The 16,003-nt window shown below is 42.4% G+C and overlaps 1 protein-coding gene across 3 annotated transcripts in view; it reads left to right on the top strand.

The window, feature by feature from the left end:
- The window catches only part of Megf10 (multiple EGF like domains 10), a 189,588-nt gene that overhangs the window by 171,801 nt on the left and 1,784 nt on the right, over window positions 1-16,003 (top strand). For all 3 annotated transcript variants that reach the window (XM_029567413.1, XM_029567415.1, XM_008840931.3), the window contains 8 exons: window positions 1,711-1,839; window positions 4,817-4,945; window positions 6,440-6,568; window positions 8,897-9,133; window positions 10,513-10,640; window positions 12,028-12,151; window positions 14,425-14,469; window positions 15,167-15,373. In XM_029567413.1, the coding sequence (XP_029423273.1) occupies window positions 1,711-1,839; window positions 4,817-4,945; window positions 6,440-6,568; window positions 8,897-9,133; window positions 10,513-10,640; window positions 12,028-12,151; window positions 14,425-14,469; window positions 15,167-15,373 (1,128 nt within the window). The remainder of the gene's footprint in view (window positions 1-1,710; window positions 1,840-4,816; window positions 4,946-6,439; window positions 6,569-8,896; window positions 9,134-10,512; window positions 10,641-12,027; window positions 12,152-14,424; window positions 14,470-15,166; window positions 15,374-16,003) is intronic.

Below are 16,003 nucleotides of genomic sequence, written 5' to 3'. Positions count from 1 at the left end.
ATATATAATTTCACAAAAATTCAACAAAAATTGAATCAAACTGCAATAAAAAGAGATTATTTTGGGTAAAGAGTTGATGTATCCAGTATCAGGTGGGCTGAGCATGTCAGTCATCTACTGTGGCCTTAAGATCAAAGCCTTACTTACCTAGCAAATAACAAACATTGTTACAAACTGTATGATCTTGAAGGACCCTGTTCACCTTTATTAAACCAAAGTTTCTTCATCTATAAAACAAGGCTGTTTGCTTAGAAATCTTTCTAATATTCCTCTAGACCTTGAATGTCAACTGTTATTTTACTCTTGTTCTTATGTGAAGATGGTGTACCTACATATAGGAAAGAATTTTTTCATTTTAAAAATTACTTCATATTTATTTATTTTCTTTATTGCTCATCTTCTCCATTGGATAATCAAATTGAAATTATAAGCAATCCTTCTTTCAAGTAAATATGTTCCTGAAGTGTTAGTACAAATAAAATATTTTTTGAAAACCAACTTTTTTTGCCCCATACTCTACCTAACTTTGTAGTAGCTCTTCAATTGTCAGTGACCCATGATGATTTACTTTTGCTTCCTACTACTTCTGATCAAGAGTTTCTCTGGGTAAATCAGTTCTTACGTAGAGTTGGTAACTTTAGCACATAAAACGAGAGTCTAGTGGTGACTCTGGAGCTCAGTGACAAGGCCAGGACTGGAAAACTAGCAGCAACATGAGTCCCATGACCTCGGATCCCCACGTCAAATCCCTTCCCTGTCTGATCTCTGCTCAGTTGTCCCCTTCTCAGGGTGATCAGACTTACAGGGTAGTTCTTCTCAGTCTTGTCCTTCTTAGCCCCCACCATTGTTTTTCCAGTTGGCTGGTTGGTTTTGCTATCTTGCTGAAATGGACATCCTCGGAGTGTGGTGTGCACTCCTGCCTTGTCCTCTGCTCTCCTTCTTGTTCCTCATTTCCCAGAACAGTGCTGGGTACACAGTAGGCGTCAAATGTGATTTGTTTAATAATAAAAATGTAAAGATAATTCTTGTGGGGTTGGAGAAATGGCTCAATGGTTAAGAACACTGGCTGATCTTGTAAAGGACCTGGGTTCAATTCCCAGCACCCACATGGTGGGTAACAACCATTTGTAACTCCAGTTCTAGGGAATCCAACACCCTCTTCTGACCTTTGCCAGCATTGTAAGACACGGGTGCACTTACATACATACAGGCATAACACTCATAAATAAAATCTTAAAAAGATAATTCTTGGGGCTGGAGAGATGGCTCAGCGGTTAAGAACACTGGCTGTTCTTGTAGAAGACCCGGGTTCGAATCCCAGTACCCACATGGCAGCTAACAACTGTCTGTAACACCAGTTCCAAGGGATCCAACAGCCCCTTCTGCCCACCATGGGCACTGCACAACACAAGTGCACTTACCTACATGCAGGCAATACATGCATGCACATAAAATAAAAATGAAATAAAAAGGATAATTCTTGGTCTGTCACTTCTTCTAATGAGCATGTATGTCAGGAATGCTGGTCATTGTTGCAGCCAACACCGTCTTTTGGGTTTTAATGCAGAATTCAGGTTCTCTGCACTAAACTGGATGTTTATACTTGTCAGTAGTGCTAACCTCTCACCTGAAAAATGTTGGAGGAGAGTAGATGGAAAGTCCTCTGTCTGGGGACTATGACTCACCTTTCCATGCTTCCTATGGTTTCAGCCTGCCCCCCTGCCCACTGGGGCCCGAATTGTATCCACACCTGCAACTGCCACAATGGAGCCTTCTGCAGTGCCTATGATGGGGAATGTAAATGTACTCCAGGCTGGACAGGGCTCTACTGCACGCAGAGTAAGTTCACCAAGGGGAGCCACACCCATGGAGGAAATATCGCCCCCCATTTGCATGTACTTTTGAGATCAGCAAGGGCTCCTGGCAGGACATATGTCACCTTGTCTCATACTCAATGACCGCTAGACATCTGCATTTATCTCAGTGGTTAAGAACTCCCACATGCAAGTGATCTCTGTGAGTTTGAGGCTGGCCTGGTCTACATAGTGAGTTCCACCCAGGGACACATAGGGGAGGGAGGGAGGGTAGGGAGGGAGAGAGAGAGAGAGAGAGAGAGAGAGAGAGAGAGAGAGAGAGAGAACATTCCAGGGATTCTGTGTGTGTCTTATATCAGGACATTGAGGTAGAGTGGCACTGTGTGCACTAATAATGTGATTGATTTCTCTCTTCACAAGTCTGTATTTCTATGGATCAAATTGTCTAATTTATTCTGATCACACAAACAGGATAAGTAATGGGGGTTAGAAAGACAGTGGAAACAGTGCACCTCCCTGCCTTACTCACTGAGTGCTCTCAGAGAGAATAAGTCACCTAGAGCAATCTCAACTCCAAGTGCCAAGCCCATCCCTGAGGTGTCTGACTCAGTGTGTCTGGACTGGGACCTGGGCATCTGCATTTCTCTGCATTCCATCCAGGGCCATGTTTTTTAAACCACCACTCTAGTTCTTTCTTCTATTCTGTATCCCACAGTGCTCTGGTGTCTTTCAGTAGCTGTGTTAAACACCTTGACTAAAAGCAATGTGGGAGAGGAAAGTGTTTATTTGGCATACTGGTTACAGTTCATTGAGGGAAGCCAGAGCAGGAACTCAAGGCAGGAACTCTGAGACAGGAACTGCAGCAGAGACTACAGATAAACACTGCTTACTGGCTGGTTTCCCTGGCTTGGTCAGCTACCTTTCTTACACAGCCCAGGCCCACCTGCCTAGGGATGACACTGCCCACAGTGGGCTGGACATCCCACATCAATTTGGAATCAAGGAAATGCCTCACAGATATGCCCACAGGCCAGTCTGATGGAAGAATTTCTCACTTGAGATCCCCTCTTCCCAGGTATCTCTGGTTTGTGTCTTGCTGACAAAAAACTAGCCCACAAACTGTCCTTAATTTTTTTCCATGAGGCTTTTGGTATCATAAGATATAACGTGCAAGGATTCCCCAGATGAATGCCATTGGGTGGGTGGGGGATGCCCTATGGCTTTCAATTGAATAAAGGAGACAAGAAAGAAAAACATATATATGTATAAAACATTTTATATATAATATATAATTATATATATAAAGTTATAGATAATATAACTTTGAAATACAGCAATGAGCTGAGAAGAGAAGTAAGTTAGAAACTAAGCAATTCTTGTTTAATACAAATTTGTAAGTATAATGAGAGAATAGTTGGAAAAAGACTTAGAAATTTCTAGAAGGATGGATAACTATTCATCCAAGATTTGAAAGGGAGACTTGACAAGGAAAAAAATATGCAAGGTCATCTCTAAAGATTGTGCATCTGAAAGATCTTGAACTCCTTAGAGAAAATACTTTGATTATTGGAAATTCTAAAAGTAGGGTCTACTTTGAACAAAGGACCTTTTTAAGTCCCACAGTGTGGCACAGGGGTGACTTCATGGGTCTGGTCTCAGCATAGGCTTGTCATCCTTCCATTTGCCAGCTATGTGATGCTCGGGGCCTCGTTTCTATACACAGCTTAGAAACACCAATGCATGTATTTATAGGCCATTAAAAATCAAATGATGGAATGAACGAAAAGGAACTGGTGGAGAGTAGGTGTTAAATAAACCCGACATGGTGGGATGTCAGTGCGTGCTGACATCTGTGATCTGTGTGTCAATGTGTGCTAGCGTCTGTGGTCTGTGTGCTGCCCCTGCTTCTGGAAATCTGGGCTTTCCTAAAATGAGCAAATAAAAGGCATGTATAACATTGGAAACAACTAATGAATGCACTTGTTATTGAAGCTTTCACTGTGCCTGAAGCAGTCTTGAGAGCAGCTGCTGACCACATACGCCAGTAGAGCTTATGTGTGGTCTTCTGGCCCAAGGTCTTGGCAGTCTAAGAAGTTGTGCAGCAGTGTGAAGACTTGAAATGTTTTTCAAAGCACCTCTGAAGCACTTTTTTTTTTTTGTCTTTTTGTTTGAGGCAGGGTCTCCCTGTAGCCCCAGCTGTCCTGGAACTCACTGTGTAGACCAGGCTGGCCTTGAACTCACAGAGACCTGCCTGCCTCTGCCTCCCAAGTGCTGGGATTAAAGGAGTGCACCACCATGCCCAGTTGTTGTTTTTTAAAAAGATTTTATTCATTATTTTTATTTTATGTGTATGCATGTATTGCCTACATGTAGGCAAGGCCGCCGGTGTCATGCAATGACCACAGAGGACAGAAGATGCTGTTGGAGTTACAGACAGTTGTTAGCTGCCATGTGGGTGCTGGGATTCGAACCCGGGTCTTCGCAAGAACAACCAGTGTTCTTAACTGCTGAGCCATCTCTCCAGCCCAGCATGGTTGTTTTTAAGTTAAGCATTCTACATATGTGAAAGTGATCGTGCCATTTAAGTTAATAACAGACAAAATGGACAAGAATGGTAATAGAATTTGAGTCATTTTTTACTACAAGTAAAAGAATACATATTATTTAAATATAAAGAACTTATTTTAGTCCAGGGAATTCAAGGCCAGGATTCTCATAGCTGAGTGAAGAATGAGAGGGAATACCATATAGGAAGACGCCCGTGATGGTTGCACTGACAGGTATGGAACTCTTCTTCCTCCTGTTGTAGATTACAGTCTCCTTGCAAGAGCCCAGACTTGAGACTCCTAAGCATCCCTGTGAGGAGTGGAGATGTGTGCAGATGCCTTTATTCTCAAATAGCACTCACAGTCCTTCAAGTTCAAACACAAGTGTGTGGGAAGCAGGAGCTGTGTTTTCCATAAGCACCCTTCTAACGTCCGCTGTCCTTCCTTCTTGCACAGGATGTCCTCTGGGGTTTTACGGCAAGGACTGTACACTGATATGCCAGTGTCAAAATGGGGCTGACTGTGACCACATCTCTGGGCAGTGTACCTGCCGCACAGGATTCATGGGGAGGCACTGTGAGCAGAGTGAGTACAAAAGCGCAGCGTCACCTGGCATCTAGATCAACTTTCCTAAATGCCCAGAAATAGTAAGGCAAGATTATTGAAGCTTTTGAGTTGTTTGAATGGATGGTTAGTCACCAGCACAGTTGATTTTCCCTCTTAGGACCTACCCCCTAGAATCCTTCTGAGTAACTACAGCACTCTGGGGTGGGGGTGGGGTGTAGACCCTAAGAATGGAGACAGAATTCAAGTTTTCCATTATGTTCTTCCTGGCTTTCTCTCCCTCTCTTCTTTTTGGAACATGGTTTCTCAGAGGCTTAACAGAGGCCGTCGAACTTTCCTCACCTCGGGTGCACCCGGACTTACATCAGAGAACAGGGCATTGGTTGGGGAGAAGTACCCATCCCCAGTAACCGCTGTAGGAACCAGTCCAGAAAAATGTTTCTACCCTTTTGACAATTTTTTTTTTTACTCTTTCCACTAACAATGTCTCCTCTTAGTCTTAACCTTCAAGACACTGTGATTTTAGTTTTGCATTGCTGTTCTATTTGATCATAAAAAAAGGGCTTACTGAGTCACATAGTTGCATGCTCAGCACCCTCTGTATGTATAAATGCCCATGCATAGATGTCTAAACATAGGCAGGGAAATCAGAGTGGGCTCTAAACTGACTTGCAGTCAAATGCCAGACAACTGGTTAAAGCCTTATTAAGAAAACTCTCTTAAGTGCTTCCATAATTACTCTGAACATTGAATTAAAGTGTCCACGTTTTTGAAGACTTCACCCAATGCTCCTTGTAAACAGAAAATCTGTTTCTCAGAAAACACCGATAACAGCACATTGCCCCCTGCTGTTCACTTTACACACCACACCAGTATTTTGTCATGAAGATTTTCAGATTTTCCATCCCTACCCACAGTTCTTCTTCTGGCACATTGTAAGAATCCTATTGCTGTAGTCCCTGAGACTTCAACCTGAAAAACAAGCATTTGAATCATTCTATAGCAAATGAAGCTCTTACCTAGAAAATTGCCCAAACCCCTTCCAATCCCAGCTAATCCAGATGTGAATGTGTGTTTAAGAGGATCCCAAGACTATAGTAAAATATGTATGCTCTCAGAAAGTATCTCCAGTTTACACTTTTCAGTCTAGTTCCCTTGTGATCCAGACTGCTGGAGTTATATCAAATCGTTCTTCATGATTCTTTTCATCTGCTCCATGTGAGTCCCACAAACCCTCCACACATTCTTCAGGAAAGTGGGGATTCAGCAGGCAAAGGTATCCGGAGCCGGGCTGTAATGTTGAACAGCTCAGTCTTGGGCAGCCTGGACTGAAAGGTCAGCCATGGCTAAGGGAATGCTGTCTGCTGTCTAGTTTCTACACCTTGGGTGGTACAGCCTGTCGAAGCAGGACTGCACAGAAGGCTCACCTCCTGAGGTATGGAGCACAAAGCAGGGGACAGCCTTGATCTGGATCCCCAAGAATGTGTAAATACACCCACTTCATTTTCTCCTCAGAATGCCCTGCAGGAACATACGGCTATGGTTGTCGCCAGATATGTGACTGTCTGAACAACTCCACCTGTGACCATATTACTGGGACCTGTTACTGCAGCCCAGGATGGAAGGGGGCACGATGTGATCAAGGTAGAGTACTAGTAAATAATAACTATTGCCTCTTAGCACGCGGCTACTGTGTACACCTAGTGTTAAATACTTTCTCTTATGTTACCTTGGGTAGTCCTCATTAAAACGTGCGTGGTGTAACTAGTTATTTATTTAGTTTGCAGATAGAATGTTTTATTTTGCTATCATTCATGTCTGTACCGAAAGGTTACAGAAGTTGAGCAATTTCCCCAAGCTTACATAGCCAGTATTCAGAATACGGGTTTGATGCTAGGTTTTTCTTACTCCAAAATTCATTAACTTTCTATTGGCCTATGATTTTTTTCCAGCTTTGTTGAGGTACAGTTAACATATAATGTCACATACATTTAAAGTATATGATCTGACAAACTCTGAAACACATATGTACTCCTAAAGCTGTCACCACAATAGAGCTAATACCTGTCACCCTCTCTGCTTCCTCACACCCTTTCTGCCATCTTTCCATTGGATTGCAGGCAACCACTCATTTATCTGTCACTATTAGCATTTTCTAGAATTTCATATGAAAGAAATTAGTATACTCATGTGTGGTTTTCTTTAGTTAGCACAAATGTTTTGAAATTAAACATGGATTTTTTTGTTGTTTTTGTCTTTTTGAGACAGGGTCTCCCTGTAGCCCCAGCTGTCCTGGAACTCACTTATGTAGACCAGGCTAGCCTCAAACTCACAAAGATCCGCCAGCCTCTGCCTCCCGAGTGCTGGGATTAAAGGTGTGTGCCACCATGCCGGCTTAAACATGTTTTAAAACATATCAATAATTTAGTTCTTTTGTTGCTGAGTAGTGTTCATTGAATGGATATACCATAGTATGTAGACATTTGGGCTGTTTCCAGCTTTCAGCTAAAGCTGCTGTGAACAACAGACTTTGCATAGCGTGTGTTTTCATTTATTTGAGGTTAGCACTCAGGAATGGAATGACTGAGTTGTAGAGCAGGCACATATTTAACTTTTTAAGAAATTTGTGCCTGTGTTGTTTTAACTAGGGTATATAACATAGCCATCTGGCAGTATTTGTCAAATAGTCTCACTGGGGCTCTTGGACAGCTCTGACTGTGGGCTGGAGAATTCTTTGGGAACGTGTTTCTGCTGGTTCTGACTTCCAAAGAGCCTCCCCCATCCCCGCCCCTGCAGTCTTCCGTGGTGTTGAGCAGAGATGCTGTGAGCCTTCAGAAATGCATGCAGCATTTTAGGTGCGCTAAATGCAGTGCTCAATTCCTCTCACAAAATAACTTTTGCATGCTTATGATTTACACTTGATTATAACCACAGCTAGATGTTACATTTCACCCTGTCACTATTACAAGCACGTCCTAACCTCACTTCGGTAGCCGCAGTATTCTGGATTTGGGGGCAGGAGGATCATTTATTTTTGTTTTGTTTTGTCCTTGTTGTTGTTTGATGCAGGGTCTCACTATGTAGCCTAAGCCAGCCCCCCGCCTGGACATTCCTGCTTCAGGCTCCTGAGTCTTGGAATTACAGGTGTGTGCCATCACACCTGGCTCCTTGGACTGTTTTATAAGAAAGTCCCCTAACTTTAAGAATCATAAACTCACGGGAGCTTTTATTCGAGCTGAAAGCAACTCCTAATGATGAAACCAGCTTGGGAGCTGAAAGGAAGCTCAGAGTATGTGGGTTGCATTTCTGATGCTGTTTCTTGACCCACTTTGGACCGTTAGCCTTCCCACTTGATATAGACAAGAAAGAACTACGTAGGACTGAATTTTGAGCTTAATGAACACAGGTATAAGCGATGATACCAGGTAATATCAAGAGAAATCTTCCTGTCATTGAAAGTAGTTTTTTCTAGAACTACTGAGGTAAAAGGTGCATTGAACTAGATTAAGATTGTAGTCGTGCTTGTTTGGAAGGCAAATTACTCTTAGAAATCTTAAAGATAAATGAAAGATTGAGTTAGATAGTTGAGCATTTAGGATTTATCCCTGTATAAGCTCACTACTAGATAATATATAAAACAAAACAAAAATTAGGCAGATTATTATCCAAAATTAATTGCCGGTCTAAGTGTTTAATTTAGAAGACAGGGGGCTCCCAATCTTGCTCCTAAATCTCAGGGTTCAAACCCCCTCTCTTGGAGGTTTAGAGCAACCTTTCTCTGGGAGCTAGCAACCATCAACATCTAAAAATAAAGAATGTTTAGCATTTGAAAATATTTGCTTTTCCAAATTAATATTTCATGAACTGAAAATACCGAGGCATTAGCACAGTGGGAGGGTTTTTAAAAAATAGACATCAAACACTTATCTGGCACACGGTCATCCACACTTACCTGTCTCCACCTTTCCCCAGCTGGTGTTATAATCGTTGGCAATCTGAACAGCTTAAGCCGAACCAGCACAGCTCTTCCCGCTGATTCCTACCAGATCGGAGCCATCGCGGGCATCATCATCCTTGTCCTCGTTGTGCTCTTCCTGCTGGCGCTGTTCATTATTTATAGACACAAGCAGAAGGGGAAGGAGTCGAGCATGCCGGCTGTGACCTACACCCCAGCCATGAGGGTCATCAATGCGGATTACACCATTGCAGGTAGGGGCACTCCCTTCCTCAGAAGGGGAGGCCTCGCCTGCTGCTTGGGAACTGGGTGTTTGGCTGTGTGTCCATTGTTTCTGTCGGTTGTCCCTGAGGTGACGTCCATGTTCAGAAAAGGAATGCATGGCTTGAGACATGGTTTCCATCTCAGTAGTAGTAGTAAAATTTTCACTGTCCTTTTCCTATGAGGACTTTTAAAAGATTTATTATTTATTTGTTTCTTTTTATTTATTTATTTATATTTGTGTGTGTGTATGTCTGTCTTTTGGACACGCACATGTCTGTGGGTGTCCATGGAGACCAGAAGTGGGTGTCAGATCCCCTGGAGCTGAAGTGTCAGGGGGTTGTAAGCCAGCCAACGTGGGTGCTAGAACCAGACTTGCATCATTTGAGAAAGTAGCAAGCATCTTTCACTGCTGAGTCATCGCTCTAGGTCCTCTTTGAGGATTTTTAAATTGGGCTCATTGAAGGGTTGCTTTCTATTTAAGCAATTTCATTCCAGGAGAGGCTCGTCTGGACAGCCAGTTCCAAATTCTTATGTGAGTAAGAGGAGACAAAGGGAATTGCAAAGCCATAGAGCACATTCAAACAGGAGCCAGGCCCTCTGCCTCTAGCCTGTGTGCTTCCACAGCACCCGCCTCCCTGTGCCCACACTAGTCATTAACTGAAGAGACTGTTATATAGCAGTCAATTCTGGATATTAGCAAGAACCCAGGCAGTCTGCTAAGAAACTTCTTTTTGAATCTTCCTTCTGGCACAAGTCCCCATTAAAGAAAAACACTTTAAAAATGACACATTCAGGCCGGGTATGGCAGTGCACACCTTTCATCCAGCACTTGGGAAGTAAAGGCAGGCAGAGCTCTGTGAGTTCAAGGCCAGCCTGGTCTACATAGTGAGTTTCAGGCCAGCTAGGGCTACATGGAGACCCTGTTTAAAAAAAAAAAAAAATGACACATTCCGCCATCAAAAATAGTGACCTCTCTAACCGAGGTATCTGAAAATGGAAAATCTTACTCAGACTTGAGCAATGACAAAAGGGTTTCAGGCTGGCTACATGCTTAACAAATATTATGATCCTGGGAGAATATGTAAAGTGGACAGTTTACATGGGAGTGTATTTCCAGGTCAAGAAATCAAGTGTCTTAAAGAAGAGGACAATTCTAGCTGATGTAGTTTCAGATGAGGCCTGTTCTGACTCTCCCACTCCCTAGAACTATGAGAGGCTGTCTGGATGCATTCACACATTGGGGGGAGGCAATGACTGGTGCCTACTGCTCCTCGGTCCTCTGCTGAGTAGGTTGGGCAGGAGAGGGAAACAGTTGTACTGTTATTTTGATTTAGGAGTGCCTGCCATCTTAACCATTCTCTTCTTGTAGAAACCCTGCCCCACAGTAATGGTGGAAATGGCAATAGTCACTACTTCACCAATCCCAGCTACCATACACTTACCCAGTGTGCCACATCCTCTCATGTCAACAACAGGGACAGGATGACCATTGCCAAGGTGAGAGAAAGGAGCTCCAGATTGGGAAAGTGGGCAGGGCAGGGGAACGAGGCGGGGAACACGCGTTTAAGGGGGGCTGCTGTGTGCCGATGTTGCTCTAGGTAGTTTGTGTGTATTTCTCACTTGATCCCTCCTGACAGTCCTCTGGGTATCTCTAAGCATCTCAGGAGTACTTACCAAAAGCTGAGTGACCGGGAGTTCCAGTCTCTTCCACAGGCTGCCCAGCTAGTAGGAAGACGGCTGCTTTTTGAAGCAAAGTCTCCCTGGCTCTACAGTCTGTACTGTTTCCATTACATCCTTGGAAAATGTTCCTAATTTTACATGAGATTTTGGATATTGTTGTTTTATTTTATTTTATTTATTTTTGGCAGGGTCCCCCTAGTCCCAGCCTGCCTGGAAGTCACTATGTGGACAAGGCTGGCCTCAATCTCACAAAGATCTGCCTGCCTCTATCTCCTGAGGGCACACTGCCATGTCTGTTCACTCAGCATGGGAGGTTTTTTGTTTTTCGGTTAGTTTGGTTTTTGTTGTTGTTGTTGTTGTTTTGTTGTTTTTTGTTTCTGTTTTAATTTTTTGAGATAGAGTCTCACTATGTAGCTCTGGCTAGCCTGGAACTCCCTATGTAGAGCAGGCTGGCCTCGAACACATGGATATCTGCTTCCCTCTGCCTTTGGAATGCTTCGATTAAAGATTTGCATCATCATGCCTGCCTATTTATATGAGATTTTAAAACCATGCCTCATGATGATATTAATAAAAACATATAGACCTAAAGTGAAATCACCAAGTTTATCTTTTCAGACCATCTATACTCCTAGGCCCTCTCCGTGATGCTCTGAGCTCCAACTCACCTTCCAACTGTACCCAAATTCTGTCCCCAAGCTGCCTTACTGCTGTCCAGCTCTCTATTAGGAAGCCAAGAAACAAAACAAGCAAGTTAATTAACCCACGGTCATTAAATCAGCACAGCCAGCTTTTAATGGTGGCGCTTCCTAGTCAAGCAGCTCTTCACAATTTCCAGAGATTCCTGTTCATCATCTACCTCTTCTCATACTGATAGCCCTGTGTTTGTGTATAAGGGCCAAGGCACCATTCACAGTATCGTGGAGATTTTGATGAAAGAACTTAGACCCATAGTTAATTCTTTTCTTTAATTTAAAATTCCACATTTATAAACCCAAATAAGGTCTAATTGACCCAGGGTAAAATGAAGGCCTTCAGGTGTGGAGGGAGGCGCTAGGCCAAGGGACACACGCTCTGCTCCAGGCATGGCTCACCTTGCCTCTTCCTCAGCCTCCCTTGAGGGCCAGTTCTTCCAATGTACCATGAACTTGATTTCCCCTCTGTGTTGTCTTCTAAAATCTTTTACCATTCATGTTTTTCACAGTCAAAAAACAACCAGTTGTTTGTGAACCTTAAAAATGTGAATCCAGGGAAAAGAGGCGCTGTGGTGGACTGCACTGGGACACTGCCGGCTGACTGGAAGCACGGCGGCTACCTCAATGAGCTTGGTGAGGCCCTTGAGCTGAGCATCTTTGGCACCCTACATTGTCACTACACTGTGTGTGCACTGTAGCTATCCACTGGAAACACACCAAAACCCAAATTTATACCTAACTCCTCTCTAGGGTTTAGTACCAGTCTAAATGCCTTATTTATTCAGCAAACATTCATTGAGTTATTACTACGTACTGTGATTGATGGACAAGGATCACTGCCTGTGGTAGCAGCATACACATTAACTTAATTCTCACACTCTGATAGGCAGGCATCCCCGTGGGACAGTTGAGAAATAGAATCACAAAGAACTGGAGTAACTTGCACAAGGCCTGGTAACCTGCTTTGAATTTGGACCCCATCAACTTGTGCCATGATGTGGGTTCCTCTTTGTTAACTTTTAATATCAGGCATGATGTGCAATATTTATCCCCGTTTCAGGAGAGGACACAGTCATCAGATTAACAGTCCTCAAGCTTTTGGAATCAGGATCAATTATATCCTTAAAAATTATTGAAGACCCAATGTTGGTGTGGACTGAGTCTCTTGATATTTATCATATTACAAGTTAAAAACTAAGAGCACCTTAAAAAGAGTTATTTTAACTAATTTGAATAAAAACCCAGTTTTATAGTGTTAAATGTGTTTTTATGAAATATAACTACATTTTCCCTACCATGCAAATTAGTGAGAAGAGCAGTGCTGCTTTACAGTTTTGCAGATTTCTTTACTGTCTGACCTAATAGCAAATACCTAAATTCTTTTATCTGTTTTGCGTTCAGTCGGTTGTGTCTGCATGCTTTGTATAGCTTCTGGAAAACTCTGTTGTACATTTGAAAGAGAATTAGAGTGAAAAGGCAAGTAATATGGTTTTGTTATGAAAATAGTTGTGATTGTGCAGTCTTCCTGAAGACATTGTGGGCACCAACATCTGTGATACATCACTGAGAACATGGGGCAGCTTCCCCTTATTTTCAAGGAGGAGATTAGTGATCCAGTATGGAGCAGGTGTTCAGTGCCTTTCTATTAGTTTCATTCTGTTGCTGTGATAAAACATTCTGATCAAAAGCAACTTAGGGGAGGAAAGGATTTACTTAATCTTATACTTCCAGATCTCAGTCCATCATAGAAGGAAATCAGAGCAGGAACTCAAGGCAGGAACCTGAGGCAGAAACCATAGAGGAGCACTCCATGCGCTCTCCGCGCCCCCCCCCCATGCTCGTGCTTAAATGGTTTTCTTATATACCTCAAGACCACCTACCAAGGACTGGGGCCCCCCACAGTGGACTGGGCCCTTCAGCATCAATTAATAATCAATACAACCAGGCATGGTGGTGTCCACCTTTAACCCCACCACACCCAGCTTTGAACTTAATTTTTATTTGCTAAATCTGGCTTCCCTACTGGGTGAATGCCCCAGTTCTTATTCTAAAGATGCATACACCAGAAAGCACAAAGGTTAACTGTACAAAGTGGGGAAAAGGCAAAGGGAGCACTGAGTCCTGAAGGGGGCCTGTGACTGCTCTCTTCTGCTGTGAACTCTGTGCGTGTGAAATTCCCTGAGGTATAGGAGACAATCTGTATGGGCTCTGGGATGCGTCTTACTGTAGAACTAGAATGTTTCAGTAAAGCAGAGTGTACAAATTCTTTTGTCTGCATCCTATGCCAACATTGTCAGATGGATTTGCACATCTGAACATAGCAAGACTGTGTGTCAGATTCACAACAGAGGTCCAAATTATATACATGGTTTTGGAGTTTTACTATAATAATTTATTATTATACATATAATTTATACCAAATAAATATTCAACTGACATTCAGTTCTAATGAGGAAAACAATTTGAAAACTATCACATCCTTGAAAGCACTGCACCAGGGAGTGAATTCTCAGGTCTAGTCCTGGCTAAGTCCGTTCTGCCATTCAGCTTTGATTCAACTTTACTGATTCATCTCTCCCTGTGCCTTGATTTCCACCTTGAATTCATTAGCCTTTTCCACAGTCCTTTTAAATGATTAGGTAATGTTGAGGTACGTGCGTGCACACGTGTGTGTGTGTGTGTGTGTGTCTGTGTGTGTGTGTGTGTCTGTGTGTGTGTGTGTGTCTGTGTGTGTGTGTGTGTCTGTGTGTGTGTGTGTGTGTACTGTATACTTGGGTTCAGCTTCTGGCATGACTGATGTGGTATAAGCTTTAGAGGCAGAGATTACCTGCCACCTTGTTGGGATATCGGGTGGGTTTTCTTTTACTTCTAGTTCTCATGGGCTGATTTTTCTTCTGCTGTAACAGGTGCTTTTGGGCTTGACAGAAGTTATCTGGGGAAGTCCTTAAAAGGTATGGTGTAAATTCAAGGAAGAAATATGTATAACTGAATCTTGCTTTAAAGAATTATCTTAGAGACTGAAATGACTATGCTAAGACAAAAACGTGTTTGACTCATATGGGTGGATCATGTTTGGGGAGCAAAGGTTTCAGTTGCTGAGGAAATATGTTTCCTTTAAAAGAACTAGTGTATGGGGAGAGAGAAGGGAAATAGGAAATCACTAGGAAAAGAAACCAGCATGTCTGGTGACTGGCCCCGCACTTCAGGAGAGTATGAGCACTTGGTGTCCAGTCCTGAAGTTTAGAGGTTTCATAGCACAAATGACTTTCTCCTTATGATAAACAAACTTTCCTGTGCTCCTGCACCATCGGCTTCTAGTTTCCTGATGAAAAGACTTCAGTTAGTACATTTTGTCTTAGTAAAACAGAGTAATAATTGTGTCTGAATGTGACCATTGAAATGAAATCAGATCCATGCTATTTTCCTTGGCAGTCCCTTAGAAAGAAGCTAAAATTACTTTATAGATGGCCAATTTTATAGCAAATTATCTCAAAAATAAGTGGAAATGTATGACATTATTTTCAGCAAATACAGTTATAGAAATGTACTCATAAAGAAACAGAAGTAACCCACCCAAGGAAATTATCACCAAGAATGATATTGCCCAGGAGACGGCATTTATTCCTTTTCTGCCATTTCTCTTCACAGATCTGGGAAAGAACTCTGAATACAATTCAAGTAATTGCTCCCTCAGCAGTTCTGAAAACCCATATGCCACGATTAAAGACCCCCCTGTACTGCTCCCTAAAAGCTCTGAGTGTGGCTACGTAGAGATGAAGTCACCAGCACGAAGAGATTCCCCATATGCAGAGATCAATAACTCAACTTCAGCTAACAAGAATGTCTATGAAATTGGTGAGTTTTTGAGCCTTATAAAGAACCTAGTGCACAAGATTGTATTTGAACTAGGTCTCAATGACCTGAATTTTATATACAATTAGTGTTTACAGTGATTATACTGATTGATGTGAAAAGAATTTTCCAGGGAAAATATCACCTAGCAAGTTTAAAATAATCTTTTTTTTTTTTTTTTTTGTTTTTTTTTTTTTGAGACAGGGTCTCCCTGTAGCCCTGGCTGGCCTGGATTCACTATGGAGACCAGGCTGTCCTTGAACTCACAGAGATCTGCCTGCCTCTGCCTCCCTAGTGCTGGGATTAAAGGCGTGCGCCACCATGCCTGGCTAAAATAATACTTCTATTGCCCCATGGCCATCTATCTTTTGTTTTATAACCATGGTAGGTGTTCTAACACACAGGGAAAGGCATGTATATCTGATTAGTCAACACAGCGAATATACCAAAACAAACTGTTCAGATGAATTGAACAGGTGGCTCTATTTCCTGGTTGCGCTCATTATATTAACATAATGCTTTTTAGCAGAATTAGAACATTTTATTTTAAATTTGTTTAATATATCAGTTGTATTTGCATATGTGAATCTGATACAAATTAGGAAGATTTAATATAAAATTATGTTTATTTTG

The sequence above is a fragment of the Nannospalax galili genome, unplaced genomic scaffold (assembly GCF_000622305.1).
Source record: "Nannospalax galili isolate Female #2095 unplaced genomic scaffold, S.galili_v1.0 scaffold490, whole genome shotgun sequence".
NCBI classification, from domain to species: domain Eukaryota; kingdom Metazoa; phylum Chordata; class Mammalia; order Rodentia; family Spalacidae; genus Nannospalax; species Nannospalax galili.
Note: the sequence above shows the minus strand (reverse complement) of the source record. Positions and strands in the feature narration are given on the sequence as shown.